Source organism: Rattus norvegicus, chromosome 15 (assembly GCF_021556685.1).
Source record: "Rattus norvegicus strain SHRSP/BbbUtx chromosome 15, alternate assembly SHRSP_T2T, whole genome shotgun sequence".
Taxonomy (NCBI): domain Eukaryota; kingdom Metazoa; phylum Chordata; class Mammalia; order Rodentia; family Muridae; genus Rattus; species Rattus norvegicus.
The window spans coordinates 68596233-68617549 of NC_141548.1; the positions used below are offsets into that span (position 1 = coordinate 68596233).

At 38.0% G+C, this 21317-nt stretch overlaps 1 protein-coding gene across 2 annotated transcripts in view; it reads right to left on the reverse strand.

Annotated features, from left to right (window-relative positions):
- Diaph3 (diaphanous-related formin 3) overlaps positions 1 to 21317 on the reverse strand; it is a 459706-nt gene that overhangs the window by 267595 nt on the left and 170794 nt on the right. For both annotated transcript variants that reach the window (XM_087585391.1, NM_001305172.1), the window contains 3 exon segments: positions 18524 to 18628; positions 15398 to 15706; positions 14563 to 14677 (listed from right to left, as the gene is read on the reverse strand). In XM_087585391.1, the coding sequence (XP_087441517.1) occupies positions 14563 to 14677; positions 15398 to 15706; positions 18524 to 18628 (529 nt within the window).

The following is a 21317-nucleotide window of genomic DNA, read 5'->3' on the forward strand; positions in this document are numbered from 1 at the left end:
CTGCCATCCAGAAACACATATACACATGTGAACACACATATGTTCATTCAGGCTAAAATATACACATATACATGTATATAAAAATTTAAAATAAAAACACCCAACAAAGCAGCAATTTACATGGGAAAACTTTAAAAGCCAACACTGCACCTGTTAGGAAAACATCAAATCAAGCTCCAGCCAATAAGAGCAGTGTTTACTTAAGACTTCTCTTCCTCCTTACCTGCTGCTAAAATGGGGTAGGAGAAGGAGCTTACTCAACCAGAGTGAAAGCCATGAGAGAGAGAGATAATAGGACTCTGGGTTATTTAAATACTGCTAGTCTCCTACCACAATTCCTACTGGCATAAATTAAAAGAAGACAATTTGCTCAAGAAGTCTAAAATGATTAAACTTGTTTTATTGACCAAACACTAATTTAGTGCCACTGTGTGTCTGACGTTCTTTTCATTCCTTGGTACATTACAGTAAATGAATCAAAGGTCCTTTTACTGAAGCAGTTTAAACTGCAATAGGTACAGACAGAGAAACATAAAGGGACACACAGACAATAAGAACTGAAGTATATACTAGGTTGTGATGAGTGAAACACAGTAACAGCCCAAAGATCATTAGAATGGGAAAGAAGAGACCACAAAATGTGCCAGGACTAAAAAGTACAGGAGCAGTGAACTTACAAAGTGCAGGATCCAGGACTTAGAAATAGGTGGGTACTCATCTTGATCATCAAACAGTCCGAAACGGACTATTTCTGGACTTTTGCTAGGGCCATGCAATGTGTCCAATGGGAAGAACAGAAAGAAATGGGGTAGCTGGAGAATAGAGGACAAGAATAATGATGATTCCCAAGACTTCAGCATGTTCTGTCTTGAAAAGAAAGAACCCAATCGTGTAAAGGGGGCCATGAGAAGGAAATGGAAATTTCTGGATTTAAGCAGCCTCTCCAGTGCTTAATCCAATGCAAGTCATACCACTACTTGGATTGTTTCAGGGGCAAAAGGGAACTCCGAGGAAGATATTCCAGATTATATAAAGAAGGTAAAAGAGAAGAAAGGGAGCTACATGGCCAGTGTGGATCAAGGCTCCAGTGAAAAACTACAGGAAGCCAATGGGAACAGCACATCAGATGCACACAAGACTGAGGAGGCTTTGTCCATCTTGATAATATTTTAGAGCAAGTGCATCTGTGAGACATTATAGGTATGAGCCTCACATCCCTCGCAGGGATGATAAATCTAGCACAGCTTGGATTATTTCCTTATAAGAGATGATGAGAACAGAGACCGTGAAGACTTTTCTTTAAAGCTTTGTAAACTCTATAGTGACTGAAATGACTGCCAAAGCTTGTCCACTTGTAAAGGACCAAAACAGACATATCTACAACCTGTGCCTACTGGATGTCACAACTCTGCCCTACTGTCCAACAGAACAGAGGAAAAATCACGAAGTGCAAAGTCAAATAGAAGTCCTGTCCTAGAATTCAGTGACAATGTGACCTTCAGGGCCATGCCTTTAGCATGTCAGAATCTGACTCCTTCCCATTAAAAGCATCTATACTAAATCACTATCATGAGGACCAGGCAGGTAACTAGGTCCCAGCAGGCTCTCTCTGTACTTCATGCTGCTACATGTCCACACTTAACACGAGTGCTGACATGTAAATACTGTCAGCACGCTGAACTGACACAACCGCAGTTTTCCTCACTACTGGTTTCGGAACCATTGTTAAATCTACTAAAGTGTATCAAACTAACACAAATAATTGGCCCACTGCAAATCTCATATTTATTTTTATATAAACACATAATATTGAAAATGAAATAAAACTTGGGTAATTAAAAGTTATTAATGATATAAAAAAATAACTTCAAAACACGGAAACATCAAAGCTCTAAAGACTGATGTGCTTCATTTAAGAGTAACACAATTATTCCATTGGCTGTCTCAGCTCTCCTGGGTTGAATCCTAAGTCTCTGGGAGCATAGTGCCAAACTGTCCCACTGTGACCTGTGAAACCCGTAAAATAATTGGTTCTCTAATTGAAAAAGAAAAAAGATTAAAGAAGGAAGGGAAGCTTGGCTTCAGGAAGGAGTCTCAGGCAGTCTGAAGACAGCGGAGAAAGCCAGTATATAACAAAGATGCAACTATTAAAATTAATTGCAGATTTTGTGTGAAATATTGGCTATTGGATTGGATTGGATAATTTGATAAATGTAATTTCTCTCATTGATGACCTTTTTCAATTAAAATAAACTTTCAAATGCATTTTAAATTATTCATTGAAATATATAACTATGATATATTATTGTTATGAAATTATATATTCCAATCCACTTGTAGGTGGTTGTTAAGTGTGAATAATGTTTACTCCATGAAAATGTCCTTCTCTCTCCAATTCTCTATCATAAAAACATAAATACAATTCAAATAAAAGTAAACTAAGAAACATCATGGGTCAAGAATAATAATATATAGTTTGAAATGTAATTACTTTTTGAAAGTTATTTACTTTATAGCCAATGTAATTTATTATCCAAAAGTTAATAATGTACAAAATATCTTTATTTTTATAAATTAAAATTATCTCTGAACTTTAAACTAAAGTGATAGTAACAATTTGGTTTGAAGTCAATGGTTCTCAACCTTCCTAATGCTATATCTCTTTAATATAGATCATCATGTTGTGGTGACCCCCAACAACAAAATTATTTTATTGCTACTTCAGAACTGTAAGTTTTCTACTGCTATGAATCATAATGTAAATTTCTGATATTCAGGATATCTGACATGTGACTCCTGTAAAACGGACATCTGACCCCCAAAGGGGTTGCCGAACACAAATTGAAAACTGATATTTTAAATGAGAATGGCAGTGTAGATTTTTAATAGTACTCCTATAGAATGAAGAATGTAAAGTAAAATATAAATACAGAATTTAATAATACCCACCAAAACAGGAATATAGATATATTATAAGCAAGAAGACTTATAATACATATGATACCTACTGTACAGTAACTGAATATCATATAGATGAATAAATGTGGTGGAAACAATCTTTTCTGGAACTTATAGTTTTCCCTAGAAATACAGAAAGAAATCTATTGTGGTAAGAAAAACATTAGAGTTAATGTGGCTAATAATCGCTCTACAAATACTCAGTGAGCAGAGGAAATGGTTAAAGAGTTGAGTCACGGTGTCCCAGGTCCCTGAATGGCACCACTATAATGGGAATGAGCCCAAGGGACTGACACAATGACCACTAAGCACTAAGCCAGGCGCTCTGTCGGATCCTGTGACTCTATAGTCTAGCACTGCCCCACTCCCAGAACTCCTTTCCAAAGAATCATTCTACAATGATTGAATATGTTACAAAAAAGGGAAAACTTAGGATATGGATAGTGTAAAAGAATCTGGGCTAGGAAAAGTAACATAAAGCATGTGGTGAGCTGATTTATGCACATGATTCCTTAAGAGAACCTTTTCATAGACAAGACCAGAACAAGAGTCAGGCCCGGAAGATATAATGGGACGGCCTAAAGCTACCAGCTTTGGAAAATGGAGAACTTGCCAAGGAATATGGGTGGCCTTTGAAAGCTGGAAAACCTGAGGAAGCAGAAGTAACAGGTAAGTGTGCTTTAGATACACAGCAATGTGTGAGTTTCAGGCAGTAGCTACATCCATGGAGATTAGTGAGCAATGGAATAGAAAAGACATCAATGGCCCTTTGCGAGCAAAATGATGCCTCCTGCCTCTGCTTGCTAATCACACTCTGCCTGAACTATGAACAAAGTAAAGCAAAGGCCAACACGAGACTGTCACTGGGAGGAGAACATCGAGAGTGCGCAGTACCAGACTGCTGGTTTCAGTTGTTCTCTGCCAGGAAGTTTCCTCTTCGGTTGCCAAAAAAAGTTCATATACATGAGAACAGCAAGGGAAATGCCAAGAGCCTTCGAATCCCATGTTTAGGGCTATTAAATATATCCTAAGATGAACACTTGCTAGTTGAAGATATTCGAAATCCTTAAAGTGGCAAGCTCTTGGCCAAGTAGAAATACAGACACATATCTGCAGTTAAGCTACAAACCAACATTTCCTTCTCCTTGTCCTTAATTTGTTACTGATCCTGAAAATCGACATCAAGTAACACCACAGATTATAAGATAAGCCTGGTACAACTGCAAGTCAGCAACGCTTTAACAACGCTCGCAACTCATTTCTATTCCCTTAAACCACAACAGCTCAGGAAGAGTGAGCAGTGGTGTTTTCTGCTCCTGCAGCATTGTACTGCTTTGAGCCTGCCTTCAGCACTCAGAGACTACAAAATTAACAGTTATCACATTTCCTGCAAACGCTGGGGAAAAGTTAGCCATAAGCTCTACTTGGCACTCATGGTCGCCTATCAACTGAGGGCTGCCTCCTCTTTGTGCATCCTAACTCCTTGCATTAAGCCATCCATACCATGCTCCATCACCTTTGAAACTGTAAGTGCCTGTCAAAAATAATTATTTGAATGAGAAAATGTGGTTTTTATTTTTCAAAATCACTCTGAAGCTGTTAACATTCTAAACTAAACCATAACAAGAAAAGCCCCATTTGAAAAAATATAGCTTTTGCAACACTATAAAATTCCTCAAGCCTTAAATACACAACTGACACATACACAGAAAGAAAAGAAGGTCCAGGGGAAAAAAATGTACCTTTACATTACTTCCTGATCCAACAAATTCCTCCCTTAAGAAACTTAGTAAAGCACAATACAAGTCCCAGAAACTGAGAGGGACATGGCCAGAACAATCTTTCTTTTAGAAAGCTAACAAGGCAGAGCACTGTGACATTTTCCTAAGTGGCTGTTAGACAGGATATTCATAAGGTACCTCTGTGATACAGAAAGCACCACTGGAAGGGGACCAGAGTCCAACACAGATTGGTTTGTCACAGCTAGCACTGGCACAAAACCTAAACCAGCAACCAAACCGAGTAGAGTGCCCACGAGTAAGCCCACACATACAGAAGCAACAACTTTCTAACAAAAATGCTAAGAGCATGTTCAGGAGAAAGAGCAGGTTGTTTGCATAAACAACACTGAAAAGATTGAGGTCTCAAGAATCTGAGAAGAAGGGAACAGCCCTCTATCTTGCAAGTTATGTGAAAATCAATTCCAAAAAGATTAAAGACTTAAATAAAAAGACCTGAAATGATGAAATTGCAAAGGAAACCAGAAATGCTTCCAAACCCTGGAAAGGGGAAAGGTTTTGTTTTGGTTTTGTTTTACCCAGGACCCTGAAGAATAGGAAACACAAGCAAAAAATATATTACATGGAATTACATCAACCTCAAATGCTTCTACACAGAAAAGAAAACAATTATCGCAGAATAAGAAACAATCACCAAAGTAAACAGCCTGAAAAACAAGAAAACACCAGCAAATAGCAGGCCCTGTTGAGGAAAAGAAGGTAATAGCTAAATTACATAGGAAAAATCCAAATTCAAAGTCAAACTAGATCATTCAATTAAAGTGAGAGGCAAATATTCTTGAATAGATGTTTCTTTAAATAATGCATGCAGGTACCCTAGTTATAAGAAAAAAGTTAGCACTGTTAGTAGAGAAGGACAAACAAAACCTGTGCCAGTGAAAACAGACATTTATCAAGAAGACAAGAGATGACAAATGGTGAGTGGCATGTGACTTACTACAGCCTTATAGATAATACTGTGGAAGGTACAGAAAACATGAAAGCTCAAATGATCCTGCATTCTCCCTGATATCAGTACACCCAGAGGAAATGAAATCAGGATGTTGAAAAAGCATATGCATGCCTGAATGTATGAAAATACTAGTCACAAGAGCTAACAAATGAAACCCACTGGAGTATCCATCCGTCAAGTAATAAATGAACTATACACATACACAGATATTTAACCACAAGAATGAAGTTCTGTCATATGCAGCAATGTGAACAGAACTAGAAACCATATGTTAAATGAGACGATCCAGGCACACAAAGAAAGTATCACATAATGCCACTCATAAAAAGAATCAAACAGGATTACCAAAAAAAGTCAAAAACACAGTGATGGCTCCCGGAAGATGGGAAGAGTAAGGGGCAGGGGACAGATTCTGAGTACCAGGTTACAATTAGATGGAAGCAAACAGACCTAGGGGTCTGATTGCAGGTAGGCTGAAGACAGGTAACAGATATGGCTGTATATTTCAAAGGAACTTTCACTGTATTCTCCACCAAAAAAAGAAAGACAGAAAGAAAGAAAGAAAGAAAGAAAGAAAGGAAGAAAGAAAGACTGTTCGAAGATACAAGTAAGTTTATCTCAATTTAAAAATCATGCAATAAGAATATATATCAAAACACTATGTGATATCCCATAAATATGAACAACATGGGTGTCTTAAAATGCTAAACAAGGCTTATACTTAACTTGATGAAAAGAAAATATGAACCTTCAGAGAAAAGATAGTTCTACTTCTTCAGTGACAAAAAGTAACATATAGAAGAGTCAGAGATGATAAACAAAACTTTACCAGTGGAAATGAAGCCGACAGTGTCAAAAGTAAGTTCTTTTTTGAGCAACACAATGAGCTGGCCACTGCAAAAGTTGCTTTACAATATGCATGCTATCATCCTCACAATAACCGCATAAGACAGGTATTATGTCCCCCACTTGATAGAGGAAAACACTATAGCTGTAAAAGCCAGGGTTATGCACTTAGAGGGTGGACTCCAGAGCCCCTGTGTCTCCTGTCCACACCACAGCATGGTGGTTGGTATTTACAGCTCAAATACTTACAGATGTGAATAGAGGTGCCAAATGATGAAAGATGGTCTTAATAAAAAATGGCAAGTTTTAAAGCCTTTAATATAAATCGTGGGATGAGGGTGAACCGCTGTGGGGCAGTGGTAAGGTGGCAGGAGATGAGAGGAAAATTATTTTAAATCAAAGAAGAACACTTTAAATAAAACATAATAGGATTTCTTTTAATCAGAGAAGCGGCATGGCAGAGCTGAGAAAGTCATGGCCTCACACTCAGATCTGTATTCCGTTCAGCCCCTGCTTCTTTCAGATGAACTTCTCTTCAAAGCATAACTTTTGTCTATATATAAAATGTAGATAACATGCCTTGTTTCTTGCCCAGAATTGTTTTGGAGAAGAAATAAGTGTCAACTAGTAAACAAGTGAGTGCTTCAAAAACAAATCAACAGTATTGTACTACTTTTCTAATGAAGGAATTCCATGTTTTGCATAAATTTCCTGTGTACTTTTACTAATGCATGCAGTAAGTAGCAAGATTCAGGACTAGAGAGGGGGGAGGCTGGCCCAGAGGGACATGCCTATAGTCTCCACTACTCAACAGGTTGAACCGCACAGATCTCTTGAGCGCATAAGTTCAAAGACAACTGAAGAATAAAGCCAGATTCCATCTCAAAAAGGGGATGTCCTCTTTAAAGATTCAAATTAGATGGAATATTTGAGGACGAAAAAACATGTATTGGTCTCTAAGTTATAAAAAAAAAAATCCAAACACATTTCAGTAACCAATTATCAACCCACACCCCAAACACTGTCCAGATGTTCACTAAGACACAATCAGGAAGACCCAAGGAAAGGGCTTCAGCCTGTCCTGCCAAAGACCCAGCTGGCAGTAAGGCAAGTGGAACCCTTGCCAGCCTACAGCTGCAAGACTACTACACATGAGAGCAGCTAAGCGGTGAAGGCTGGTGCAAGCCTCAGCTGCAGGGCTCGACGGGCTGTTGAAGTACTGTATGTACTGTAACCCAGTACCCCGGCCCACTCAGAAGGGGTAGGAGCCAGGTGTTATATCACGTTACGCATAAATTACCACGGAAAAGTGAACCAAAGAACCACAGTGTGCCTCATCTTAAGCTTCTGTAAATGGTTCTGTAGAGATAACTTTTCATGTATGTCAAGACAAATAGTTCAATACCATCGAAAGATCAGTAAATTTGGGGTCAGCAGAAGTAGCCTAAGCAATTATCATTAAATATTTGTACTAAGGAATATAATTTTCAGTAGACATTGGAATGCAAAAAGAAAAAACAATTAAACCCTTATTTTAAAAAAAAAACAGTAATAAGCACATGTGGCATCAACAGAAATGCACAGTTCAGATTTTCCTTTAGAAATTTGTTCTAGTCAATGGCAAAAGGCACATCGGAAGATCCAGACAGATGGCCCCTTAGAACCCTGCTTGGGTCCTGAGTGCAGGCCAAACACTTCAGGCATGTCCATGCAGGTGACTAAACATGACAGAGTTAAGTACTGGCATTTGCACACCTCAAACAAGCACTCAGCTGGGTGAGAGCTGCATCCCAATGCAGGGTTCTCTTGTGTACTCCTAGTTTACCTCTAGCCAATCTCTACCCCTTTAAAAAGGAAAATTAGAAACAAAACACAACTGTGATCTCTCTTTTGAACTCCTATCTTTTGTCTCTCTTCCCAAGAGAAAACAAATAAAAACATACAACTATTTATTACATATTAAATAAAAAATGCCATTAAGTAATCAGCTAGATAGAGGGTTACCCTTAATTTTCAAAGACTGAGAGTGTAAGTAAGAGGTTATAGTGTTTAGAATAATTCCAATATATAATAAAAGCATACTGTGTAAATGTGATATATGCTCCCAAATGAAGTAGATATATAATGGAAGGAAAACCTAAATTTTGAGAAGAGGTTAGAGAAAACACTGGTGTGATTTTTTTTTTTCCTAGTGGCTCTGAGCTAATCTCTCCAGGAATAAGGTACATGTAACTTTGAAATCTCATAAGAATGAGCAATGCACTAGACAAAAGAGAACTGGGGTGGCAAAGGTTTCTAGCCTTGTTTCCCAATTGATACGCAAAATTATATGAGGCCTATAAAACAAAGAAAATATATAAGGCATAAAGATCAGAAGCCCAAATAACTTAGCCTCAAGAGAAAATGGGGTTGGGCTTTCATAAACACCTGAACACCCAGTCATCACAAGCTGACTTGTACTTAAGACTATAAAAATATATACATTAACTGAATGCAGAAAGTCTGTTCTTTTAGAAAAGAATTTAATATCCTATTTGATATCAAATGCCTAAGTAGTGTGTACCTTGCAAGAAGGGCCACACATTAGCCTGTGCATACTATGTCACAACTCCACATGCTCCACAGTGGAACAGAGATACTCATTAAGACCAGGAAGTTCGGCCTGATCTAAGCTAGTCAATGCAGTACGAAGATGGTGGGAAGCGCACTTGGGAGAAGAACTATGGACAGCAATTCTAAATGAGGATCCAGGCTTGTAAAATAAGATGCAGAGGAGGCAAAGATTAATTTGCTCAAAAGGGAAAGAATGTGCAAATCAATTAGAGTGCAAATGGTTAAGTGTCTCATTTCATTAATAAACTAAGTAGGAAATTAGGCAGAGAATACATAAAACCAAAAAAAAAAATCAAAAAGGTGTGAGATAAGATCTACCAACACACTAGTAACAATTTTTACAATTTAATACCTAAAATGCCAAGAACACGAGTCAGAAGGAGCATCCCGACCACTAGACAGAGGATTCCAGTCATCCTGTGCCCTGATATGATACTTACTGCAGTGAAAGAAGGAAAAGAGAACAGGACAAAGGCAACAGGGACACAACAGCAAGTGTGCATGCGTGTGCACATGTAAAAGCATGCACACACTCACACGCACACACGCACACTCACACGCCTTCCTGTTTACAGCATCTCCACAAAATACATATTTTTAGTCACAATGACCTATAAAACCTCTATCACTGTACCAAACACACTGTACATAAAATGAAACCAAGGCAAAGTTTTAACTCGAAAGGTGTCTGTAGTTACATATTCACTGGTGCCTTCACTTTAGTCTATTTCTATGAAGACTGCATTTTCATTCATTTTTTTCTTTTCTTTTCTTTTCTTCTCTCTGTCTCTCTGTGTCTCTCTCTGTGTCTCTGTCCCTGTCTCTGTCTCTGTCTCTCTCTCTCTGTCTCTCTCTCTCTCTCTCTCTCTCTCTCTCTCTCTCTCTCTCTCTCTGTGTGTGTGTGTGTGTGTGTGTGTGTGTGTGTGTACGTTTGACAGAAAGAGATTCATGAGCAAGGCACTACTGGTGTGGACAACATCTGAGGACAACTTTGGACATCAGTTTTCTCTTTCCCATGGATACACAGGTCAGATGCTTTGCACAGCAGGTACGCTATTGGTTGAACCATCTAACTGGCCTGTATTATAAGACATTTTACGAATAAATTCCAAAACCTTCTGTAACCCAATAGAGGGTTCACTGTAAGTGATAATGATGTGGTAGTCTCTAGCAGTGAAACAAGCCCTTCACTACCTATTTCATAATTTCCACAAGGCTTCAGATCTTGTGAGATTCAGTGAAGGACATGACTAATACACCCTAGAGAAATATATAAGTCTCAACTTACTTTTCTGTAATCGCCCCAACTAGTACTTGTCAAGTGTCATTTTCTGTTTAAGTAGGATGCATCCGTTTGAGAATTACCCCTTTATTGGCATATATTCCCAAGAACCAGACTTTGCTGTTATAAATGAGACCATTCAATGTAAGGTGGGATTTTCTGGTAGTTTGGGACATTTGATGCACTTTCATATACAACATAAGAAGTATGTTTTAAATAGAGAATGACATCTTGATCACAGCCAAGTGGTCACGGACCACTGTGATGATCCACAGCTTGTCACTTGTTATCCAACCCTAGCACTTTGTCCACTCAGCTATGACAACAGAGAGCTAAGCTTGACTTGTTCTTAAGTACAAAATCCATGAACTATTTCCATATGCCATGACCATTCAGTTGAAAAATTGTTTATAAACCAGTTTATTAGCCATATCTGGAAAATATGACGCACCTGTTACAAAAAGTGATTACCTCAAAATGCTAACAAATGTGAAAACAGATTTTCATAATAAATCAGTCCAAATGAATTACACTATTCATATACTTCCAGAAAGCCCTTTCATCCCTATTAAGTTAACAGTTTGTGAATAATGAAAGTAATTAATATTAATTTTAGTTGACAAATGCAACACCAATAACCTGTTAGGATACTTTAATCCATTTCCCAACAGCCTGCAAAAAAATTAACAGATGCTTCCAATCTTGTACAAGAGAGAGAGTGATTAGCATTGCTTTGATGATACCAAATGTTCAAAATATGAATATTGTGATTAAATTTGATATATATAAACAGTGCTTTATATAACCTTGTTAAGTATTAACAGAAGCTAAAAACTATAAACTACATCAGAGCTTCTGAAGTCAAGATGAGTCCGTTTTGTTCCAGTCTTCATTTATATGTTTCAACTGGGAAGCTGAGTAAATTTCCTAAAACTTACTAAGATTGTAAAAGCAACAGGAGTAACGGGAGAGCGTCCTCTTATTCAGTTCACTTTTCCCAATGTCCAAGAGAAAGCTGAACATGCAAAATACAGCAGCATTTGTAGGTTTGAATAAGAACTGTCCAATAGAGAGGGACAGTTAAACAGATATATAGGAAAAGAAGAAAAGGAAAACACTTGGAATTTTTCCATATATATCTGCAAAAAAAAAAAGGCTTAACGTATGTATACTTTCAAAGGTATGACAAACGCAATTTCTCACTACAACAGTGAAATGAATGGGAATAGACAGAACTAATTTAAGAAGAAGATGATAACTAACTGAAAATGCATAGAAACAATACACATATATGTCAAACATATATAATATATGCATACACATATACATATATAACATATACATGCATGGCCAATAGGAGTTAAGAGATAAAATCCATATCCCATGTACCCTTACCAAGAACATGACTCTGACTATGGAAAGATGGTTCTGCATAAAGTAAAAAGTACTTTATGATCACTGGAACAGTGATTATGCAGTAAAAATCAACCAGGATAGCATAAAGACTACCCAGCCGGGTGTGCTGGTGCTGGTCTTAATTCCAAATCTCTGGAGCCAGAGGCTGGGGAATTTCTTTGAGTTTGAGAACAGACCAGTCCACACAGTAATTCTAAGCCAGATTTTACACACACACACACACACACACACACACACACACACACACACACACACATATATATACATTTTAAGCATATACATACTATGTATTTCCCAAGCTTAGAAAACATGCAAGATTATTATCTCCACATTTAAAGGAGTTAAGAAAAAGACAGGGGGCTGGGGATTTAGCTCAGTGGTAGAGCGCTTACCTAGGAAGCGCAAGGCCCTGGGTTCGGTCCCCAGCTCTGAAAAAAAGAACCAAAAAAAAAAAAAAAAAGAAAAAGAATAGACAGAAAGGACGGGAATTAGCAAAGGGGGAAAGAGAGGAAAGATGGAAAGAAAAGAATCCAGCCTCGTGAGCACAGGAGCTGAACGGGGATCACAGGTTCCTCCCAACTTCACAGTATGTTGAGAAACTAGAGACTAACCAAATACTGGCCAAATGATTTTCTTTGCCTCTTTTGTTCTTACTACGTATTTCCCAAGCTTAGAAAACACACAAGATTATTATCTCTACAGTAAATGTTCAAGACTGAATTTCCATCCTTATTGACTGAGAAGTACCAGAACTATCCACTGCAAAGATTCAACACAATAAAACGCAGACACACTTGTACAAACACTACATTCTTCACTAATGGAAGACTCTACTTCAAATGCAAACTGATGGTTAAAATAATCCAGAGCTGGCCCTCTCGCCACACCTACCCCACACAAACAGGAATCTCAGGAAATGTAAGAGGATTGTGATCTGGACTAATGAATGATAAGGAGCACAATTTGATTTTGAATTCAGAAATGATAAATCATAACCAACTGTGGGATCATTGTACGCAAGCAAATGTGAGCAATAGCACAGACAGGCCAACCAGATGACATGGAACAGCCTGCCCATGCCACAAACACATCTACACATGAGGTTTGCAGCATCCTTGTTCCTTTCATTTGGATCACTCCCAATAAACATCTATATTTTCTCTCTAAACCTAACACAACAGCTACCCTTTTTCGTTAAAATGCTTATGTACTAGAAATGGAAGAAAATTACCCATGGCTCATCATGCAATGCTCTAAAGGGATAATTCACTGAGATCAACGTCAAAGAAATAGTCATTCCACATAGCAGGTCTGATTGTCATTAGGAAATGCTGGTATTGCTCAGGATCACGACCCTGCCTTTCAAGTTCTTTTTATTCAGTATAAAAACTATCATCCACCGTCATAGGATTAAATACATAAACAGAAACCAAGCTGCAGGTAAGCTGAAGAAACATGATGTAGACATTGTCAGCTTTAGTTGAGTGAGAGATTTTATAGCAAAGAGTCAAAATTGGCAGAGGCGGACAGAAGTAAGTCTACTTAGAGAGGAATCCTTAGTTCACACCTTACTCTTTTCAACCAGTATTAGATTTAACAAATGGATTTCTCCCCCTTGCAACCATGAATATCAAGGCTAAAGTTAAATGACTTAAGAATTTTTAAAGGTCCAATTATTTCATTTAGGGCTAACACTACAGCTAAATTAAAGACATGCTAACAAGTTTCCCTTTTGAGCTTCATTAATTAAGAAAGTAATCAGAGTAAGACGGGAGACAGAAGGGTAGCTCAGTGCCGGCTTCACCTAAATAGCTTGGAGGTGCCACCATTTTTTCCTACTAGCAAGGCGAAGGGAAAACTAATCAATTCCAGATTGTGAAATCTGAAATTCTGAAGTGTTTTACATGTAAATACATATTTTAACTACACACATTTCCCTTGATTGCCTTAAGACTGAACTAATCTTATTCAAAGGAAATTTTGATTCACCATAATCAAAAGGTAAAATTAAGACCTGCTTACTTCACAAGTTTTCCTTGGGTGAGCTTATCAAAAATTCTCCGCTGCCTTTAAAGACCACAATAAAGAATTTTCAATATTTTATTCAAGACAAATCCTGCACAGAAAAACCTAGTAATTCTACAATTACTATGTAGACAAAGTTTACAATTTACAATTATTTCTTAAGGGTTTCTAATTTACGGTTATATTTTAGGAAGCATTTCAATGGATACAAAAGAATTTTTAAAGTTCAGACAATATTTGTAAATGGGTGTGATGATCAATTTGAACGTTATATATTAGGTATATCTAGCACTGTGCTTAGTAAACAGCATGTATTTAAGAAGTCGATTCCTCTCTAGACATACGAAAGCATAATGAGACTTCACCTCACATTGTCTCTGGAAATGCACAGCTTTGAGGAGAAAGTCGAAATGACCTCAATAGACCAGCTTTGAAATGATGTTACATAGAAAACTCCTAAGTGCATATTCAGAATTTTTAATTTAAAATTGTTCATGTGATCACCTGCGTGAGGAAAACTGCTTTGAAAGATTTCATTAGATCATTTACGTATGTGTAAGTAATAGAAATGTGCCATACTGAGGGATTCTTGGTGTATTTTACACATAACTATTAAGAATCAATGTTAAAATTTTTCTAAATAAAGTTAATAACCAAACTATGAAACTTACCTTTTTCTAGGCAACAAAATGTGTTCTCAAGTTTACAAAGCAAATCCTTATTTTCATACTTATTTTCGTTTACTTTTATCCAGAAACAGTTCTCAGACATTTCATTTGGTCCGATCTGCAATCAGAAGAGCGACTCATAAACAGGTGGACGCTTCACCCATCCTGGCCCAATCACGGCACGCAGACCATTGTCCCTGAGCAGATGTTCATGAAGTCATCTCCCTAAGACATGTCCCCAACGTCTGCTCAGTGACAGACAGATCCTGTATAATATTGATGTCTTATGAGGAGAAGAAAACAGTTTCCATGATCAAATGATTGTGGATTTGAAGCTACATGTATTAAAGATTAATTTGTTTCTTCATAGCTGTATTTTCAGTTATTAGTAATGTTCATTTGCACTATGCATCCTGAAGGGAGTTAACATTCCACACCATCTCCCACATTTACATGACCAGGAGACTATCCTTCAGTGGTATTCAGAATATCTATGACATATGTACAAACTAAAAGCTCCCAAGAGGAGGGAACTATAAAAGATAACATTTTGAATTTTTGAGAAACAATTCATAAGTATACAGTTAAAGGCAATAAAATTTACAAATCAGAAAATAGACTACAACAAAGTACTTGATTTCAACACTTCCAACAAAAAATAATGATCATACATAAAATATATAAACAAACATGATGTGTGTGTGTGTGTGTGTGCACCTACATGCCATATCAATATATTGTCCTTAGAAGAGTTCCCATTGGAAACTATGTTTTAGTAAATCTAAATTGAAGTGTTAATCTAGGGAGAAGTATGTCTACTCCCACTAGTAAGCCTTACCTTTAACCAATTCAATCTTCTCATGCTGATTTCAGGTTTAAATTCTTTCTTTGGTTTCAACCCAAATGGCAGGTTTAATGGAATAAAGTTTTGCCCACCAAGAAATCCCAGGGGAGGTGGTGGTGGTACTGGGCCACCAAATGGCATTGCCATTCCCGGAAGAGGTGGAGGTGGTGGAGGTGGGGGTGGTGGGGGAGGCGGCACTCCTGCACCCAGTGCTGGTGGGGCAGGAGGAAAGGCTGAAGGGCCAGGTTCACCTTTTGCCGAAGTTTGCAAAGGAATTTTTGTACCAGGTGGCAAGGCACCAAACTGGAAAAGGAAAAAAGAAAACAAAAAATACTAAGAATGTGTGCACAAATAATAGAACTACTTTTTTTTCAAAAGTAAGTTATTAAATTTAAAATGCCAGTACTTAGCAATTGCTTATAAACTTCTAAAAACATTTCTTCCAATTTGACCATATAACTATAATGCTCATTCTCAAGAAAATGTAATTTCCCCATTTTGAAGCAGTTGGTAGAAATGAGTCCGTGAGGCTAGAAGACTCAACAGTCAGCAGTCTCCAAATATCACTAACAGCTTTATGAGGAAGGAAGTCCACTCAGGGTGTGTGGAGTGCATACAGCAGGGGAAACCATCTCTATATAGACAGTGTTATGTTTCACACACACATATATATAACATTATTACACTGTTATATTTTCTCGGAATACAAAAAGTTTAGTATATGTCTGTGTTTCCTATTGGGTAAGATTTCACTTATGATAAGATTCATAGAAAATACATATATACATATGTACATTCATACATATTACATACATACATGTGTGTGTGGGGGGGGGGTGGTGTGTGATATTTCCAACATGAGTACCTTTGCTCCAGTCTTCTCTATAGTATCCAAATACATGTCAGAGGGAGGGAAGAGAATCTAAGCTCACATCATTGATTCTCCCGGGGATACCTTTAGGAGATGTTCTTTTAATTTGTGTATGTGCCAAACTCAAATCCATATATAGAATATACTAGTATCAGGTTCCAATATCAGTTGTTCTGATTACCCAGAACATTAGTTTGTCTTCTACTTGCTCTTTCAATCTGAACTAATAGGTCCTTTGCTGGGACACACTGAGACAACTTGTCCTGCCCACTCTGTCATGTCCTAGTGTAACCCTATTCTCACAATCTCTCAGCCATGCTGTGACGCAACTACAGAAAGGACGATTGGACGATTGTCTTGCTGATGACACATGAGCTTTAGGAGGGATGTGACTATGTCCTGTGTATCACCCAAAGGCTATGACAGGTACACACAGTGACTGAAGAGACGAAATGGGCAAGTGAATAAAAAACAAGGACAAAATAAAAAAGAGCCACAATCAGGAGGTAAAAGAATACTGAACTTCTTAGGGAGTAAGGTTTTTGATTGTCAAATGTCACAGATAAACAATAAAACCAGGACCTGCAAAGGATCCATGGCGTCTACTGCCCATTTTGATTATTACATTCCCATGGGACATATAGAATGAAGAGAATGGATGGTAACTATGCAGAGGAGCTCTGGGCTAATTCTTATAGCAGGACAAGTATTTTGTAATTAAAATTACTAACAAACTAAGTTACATATATGTATATATAGATATATCCATACATATCAGCATATACAACATAGGTTACAGTGTTGGAAAGACGGGAAAGAAAATTTTAAAAAATGTCCTGGGTTGTTAGAGAATGACTGCATAGGGCCATCTTATAGTACTAAAGCAAGGTTCTACTCCAATACCCATGAACAGAGATTGTCACTGTGTAAGATTTAAAACAATATAGGGGATTCCTTTATTTTATTTCAGTTTTACAGCATAAGATTGCACCATTTTACAAAAAAAAAAAAAAACAAAAACTTGTCCAAAAGATCATATATATTTTAATCCTGAATTTTCAAGAAATCATTCAAGTGGAAATTTTTAAATAACATTCAGAAATTTTTTATTAGCCAAAGACAGAAAAAAAGGTCACAAATATTCAGCTATTTCCTTTAAGCCAATAAATTATAAAACTGACACACTTCTACACACACACAAAACCTGTTTCATTTGATATAAAAAGAGCCTTAGTTTAACCAGAACCTTGCTGAACATGGTACTTCGTACAAGAAAATAAAAAGACAATGAGAATAGTATCATCTTCCTTTAAGTGTGACACTCAGTAGGACAGGCTGGCCTCAAACTCTCATCAACTCTCCTGCCTCAGACTCTGAAACTCTTAAGATTATAAGCATGAAGTGCTATGTCTGGCTAATAGTTCTCTTGTTTATAAGAGGTTTTACTTTTTAGCAACAGACAGGATCTTATAGGGTATCTTCCAGAAGGTTCGTCACAAAGTTAGGACTGTATATGCAAAAGAAAGCAGAAAGGCCAGTACGTTGGAAACAAAGCACTTGAGCCTAATGCCATCTAGCCATCAGTTGGCATGAGAGAGCAATGTCAGACGACTGTCCTCAGGACAGCACATGGAGAGCTGTAGGAAGGAGTGTGGCTGCGAATGTCCGTGGAAGGAATGCAGATGATGTGCTTGCCAGCTCATGTCTTATGTGTACAGCGTGCAAGGGAGCTATCTGCTCATAATCCAGATTTTCTCCTTTTTGTCATGTTTAAATCTATTTACTTTTGGAAATTGAAAAATTATCAGAAAATGTTCTCATTCAGCTAGGGGTTATCTTTTATAGCAAGGAAAGCCATAGGCTGAACGTTTGAAAAAATAAGTAGTTTGAGCAATAATTTCTTGCAGTAGGATAAAGATCAGTGATGGATGACAAATGTAAGAGTAAAGGACTTTCTTAACCTTTCCGCTTAATTACTTAGGAAACATGTGACTTTAGTAGCACAACCCAAGTGAAGCATAAGGAAGCCAGTTAATTAGGAAAAGCCTGGACAGTCGTAAAAACACAAGGAGGAAAACTGTGACAAAGACCATCTTCACCTTATAAACAGCAGCCTAAAGAAACACAATAATATTGGAAACATACAGGAAAAAGTAAAGTTTATACATTTCGAGATTGTAAAGATCCAAGATGACCTTTGCTCCCCTGGTATGATTTCGAAATCAAATTCAATCGAGATGGTATTTTACCTGGGATTTAAAAGCTTGCAACTCTGCTTGAAGCTCATTAATCTTTGCCTCTTTTTTCTGCAATTGAGCCTGGGTTTCTTGGTGGTCAGTACACTCTTTTTCAAACTGAAAAGGAATAAAAGAGAGGGAAAGACAGAAATAAAACAGCATTATTCTTCTTATAAAAATATGGCTCTAATGATCTGTCAATAAAACACTTCTGAATCGGTTTCATAAAAGGAGTGGCATATTCCCGACAAGTCACCCACAAGCCTTTCTCTAAGTCTCTCCAGGTCCCTGAAAAATCATTTATTCAGAAGGGAAGAGACAAAACCTGAAGTGGAAGACCATGACCTTCTATTCCCAACAGAGCTCACAGGCCCACAGTTATCTACAACCCTGGCATTTTTCTAAAAGTCCGTAAATATCATGGCGACTTTGAATAAAGCTACAGAAAGCAAAGTATTGTATTGCCTTTGCTGCCACCCTCCACCTGCAAAACCTGACACTGGAAAGGTTTCCGAGGTCCATCAGTATGATTTAAAACTATTCCCTTTTCGTAGTTTTAGTGGTTCGTAACTTCAATCTATAAACACATTAACTGTTTGGTTTGTTTTCCTTATAGCTTAACTCCTGTTATCTTACAGAGATTAATGATAAATTAGTTTTTCAAAGTCCCTGGTGCAATACCTTCTGGGAGGAAGGCAAATAATAAAATCTGGTGTTCCGATGAGTTTTCCAATTTATATAGCCACTCATCACAGGCTCCTATCTTGCATTCAAATAGTTTCACTTTGCCATCATCAAGATTCAAAACCTATCCTGAGGGAACTGAATTTAAATAGAGCATTGTCTCATAATCAAGAACAAGTATGTGGCACTTTTTCAAAGAAAAAAAAAACACAAAAAGATGCAAGTTCTTTGTGCCCCTAGACTGCATATTGTTCAGCACAACAGGGACCACAGTGGTATAGACCTCTGTCTGAGTTAGGGCTTCTATTGCTGCGACAATACTCCATGACCAAAATCCAAGCTGGGAAGGGAAGGATTTATTCAGTTCACACTTCCTCAATGCTGTGCATCATTAATGGAAGTCAGGACAGGAATTCGGGACATGATCCTGGGGCAGGAGCTGATGCAGAGGCCACAGAGGGAGCTGTTAGTGGCTTGCTTCTCATAGCTTGCTTCTGCTCCTTTCTTCTGGAAACCAGGACCACCTGCCCAGGGATGGCAACACTCACCATGGGCTTGGACCCATCCCAGTGATCACTAATTTCAAAAATGCCTTACAACAGGATTTCATGGAGGCATTTCCTCAACTGAAGCTCCTTCCTCTCTGATGATTCTTGTACAGGAATTTTCATCCAGTAACGTGGCTGTTCTACCAAAGGATCATACCTGAATAGTTAGGTCTGTATGACGCTGCTGGCATGCAGACCTACCACACACATCTAATACCTCTGGCTGGAACCAACATACCCTTAGTACAGTTTCATCCCAAACAATGAAGGTACAGTTAGTTTGTAAAAAGGATGTAGCTGTGTTGGAAAATGACATCTAATTAAGGGGCAGAGAAAATGAAAAATCAGAGAAAGGTTTGACAGAATGAGTCAAAGATGGGACACCAAGCTCTCATGAGAGTGGGGGAAATAGGTGACATTCAAGAGAGTAGCACAGAGACAGGGAGAGATGAGGCAGGTTACCAGGACAGTTTTACAGAGGCAGGTTGCAGGTGAAGACAGAATGAGCCAGAAAATTAGAACAGATTTCCAGAGTCAGTTTGAGACCAAGCAGAGCAATTCAGTCAGAAGCTGAGACAAGCAAGACTGAATCCGTCAGTTTGGAAAGGAGTTTGAGCCAGAAGAGCTGAAACCAGCCAGCCTGAGTTCAGAAAGAACTGGAAAGAGTGAGTTTATTTAGCAAGCCTCCGAGATGACAATTACATCTGGTGACTAAAGATACTCAAGTGTGGGTCAAGTTGACATGCAAAGTTAGCTAATACAGCCTCTAAGCTTGACAAAGGCTGTAACCTCTATTTTGTTTACAATGGAGTTCTTATTGTCCCTATAACATGGGAAGGTAATAAAGATTCTGAGATTTAAAAAAAAAAGCACAGTTTCTGTTTTCACAACCTGAGTTACTCAGGTGAAATCATAACACATTCCAATAATGAATGTTTTAATAATTATTATCGATGTTTCAATAAAACTTTAGAGCAGTGTAGGTTCCCAGGAACAGAGCGAGATGATGCACAGCCGCATGCACCCGCATCTGCATGGCAGCTCAGCTCTGCAGTCTCTGAAGGACAAAAGCACCTTTAGGTTCCATAACCAAACTCCTTGAGTTAAAAAAGTTATTGTCATTTCTACTTCTAAGTGAGAAAGATAAATTGCAGACTACAAATCTACATTTCATACCCAGTGTCACTGTAAGGATAACACAGAAAAGGGAGGGAGGGAGGGAGGGAGGGAGGGAGGGAGGGAGGGAGGACTACAAGGGCAGGCCAGTGAGTAGTGGACCTTGCTGCCAGGCCAGAGTTTGGTGGCTAGAGAGAAAGGACATCCAACAGCTGTCCTCTGACCCACACATGCGTGTCGTGGCCCATAGGGACATGAATAACTGAACGAAAATTTTTAAATGTTTTAAAACAGGCAAATAAAAAAGTATATTCTGAAAAGAATTAATTTGTAAAATAATAAAAAATAGAAATTGTGCGAATTCCTTCACTTCTCCCAAAACACACAAGCACGATGACCAGTATACTGTGAAGACTCCACCAAACACATCCTCTGTTAGAAAACTAACCAAAGAGAAA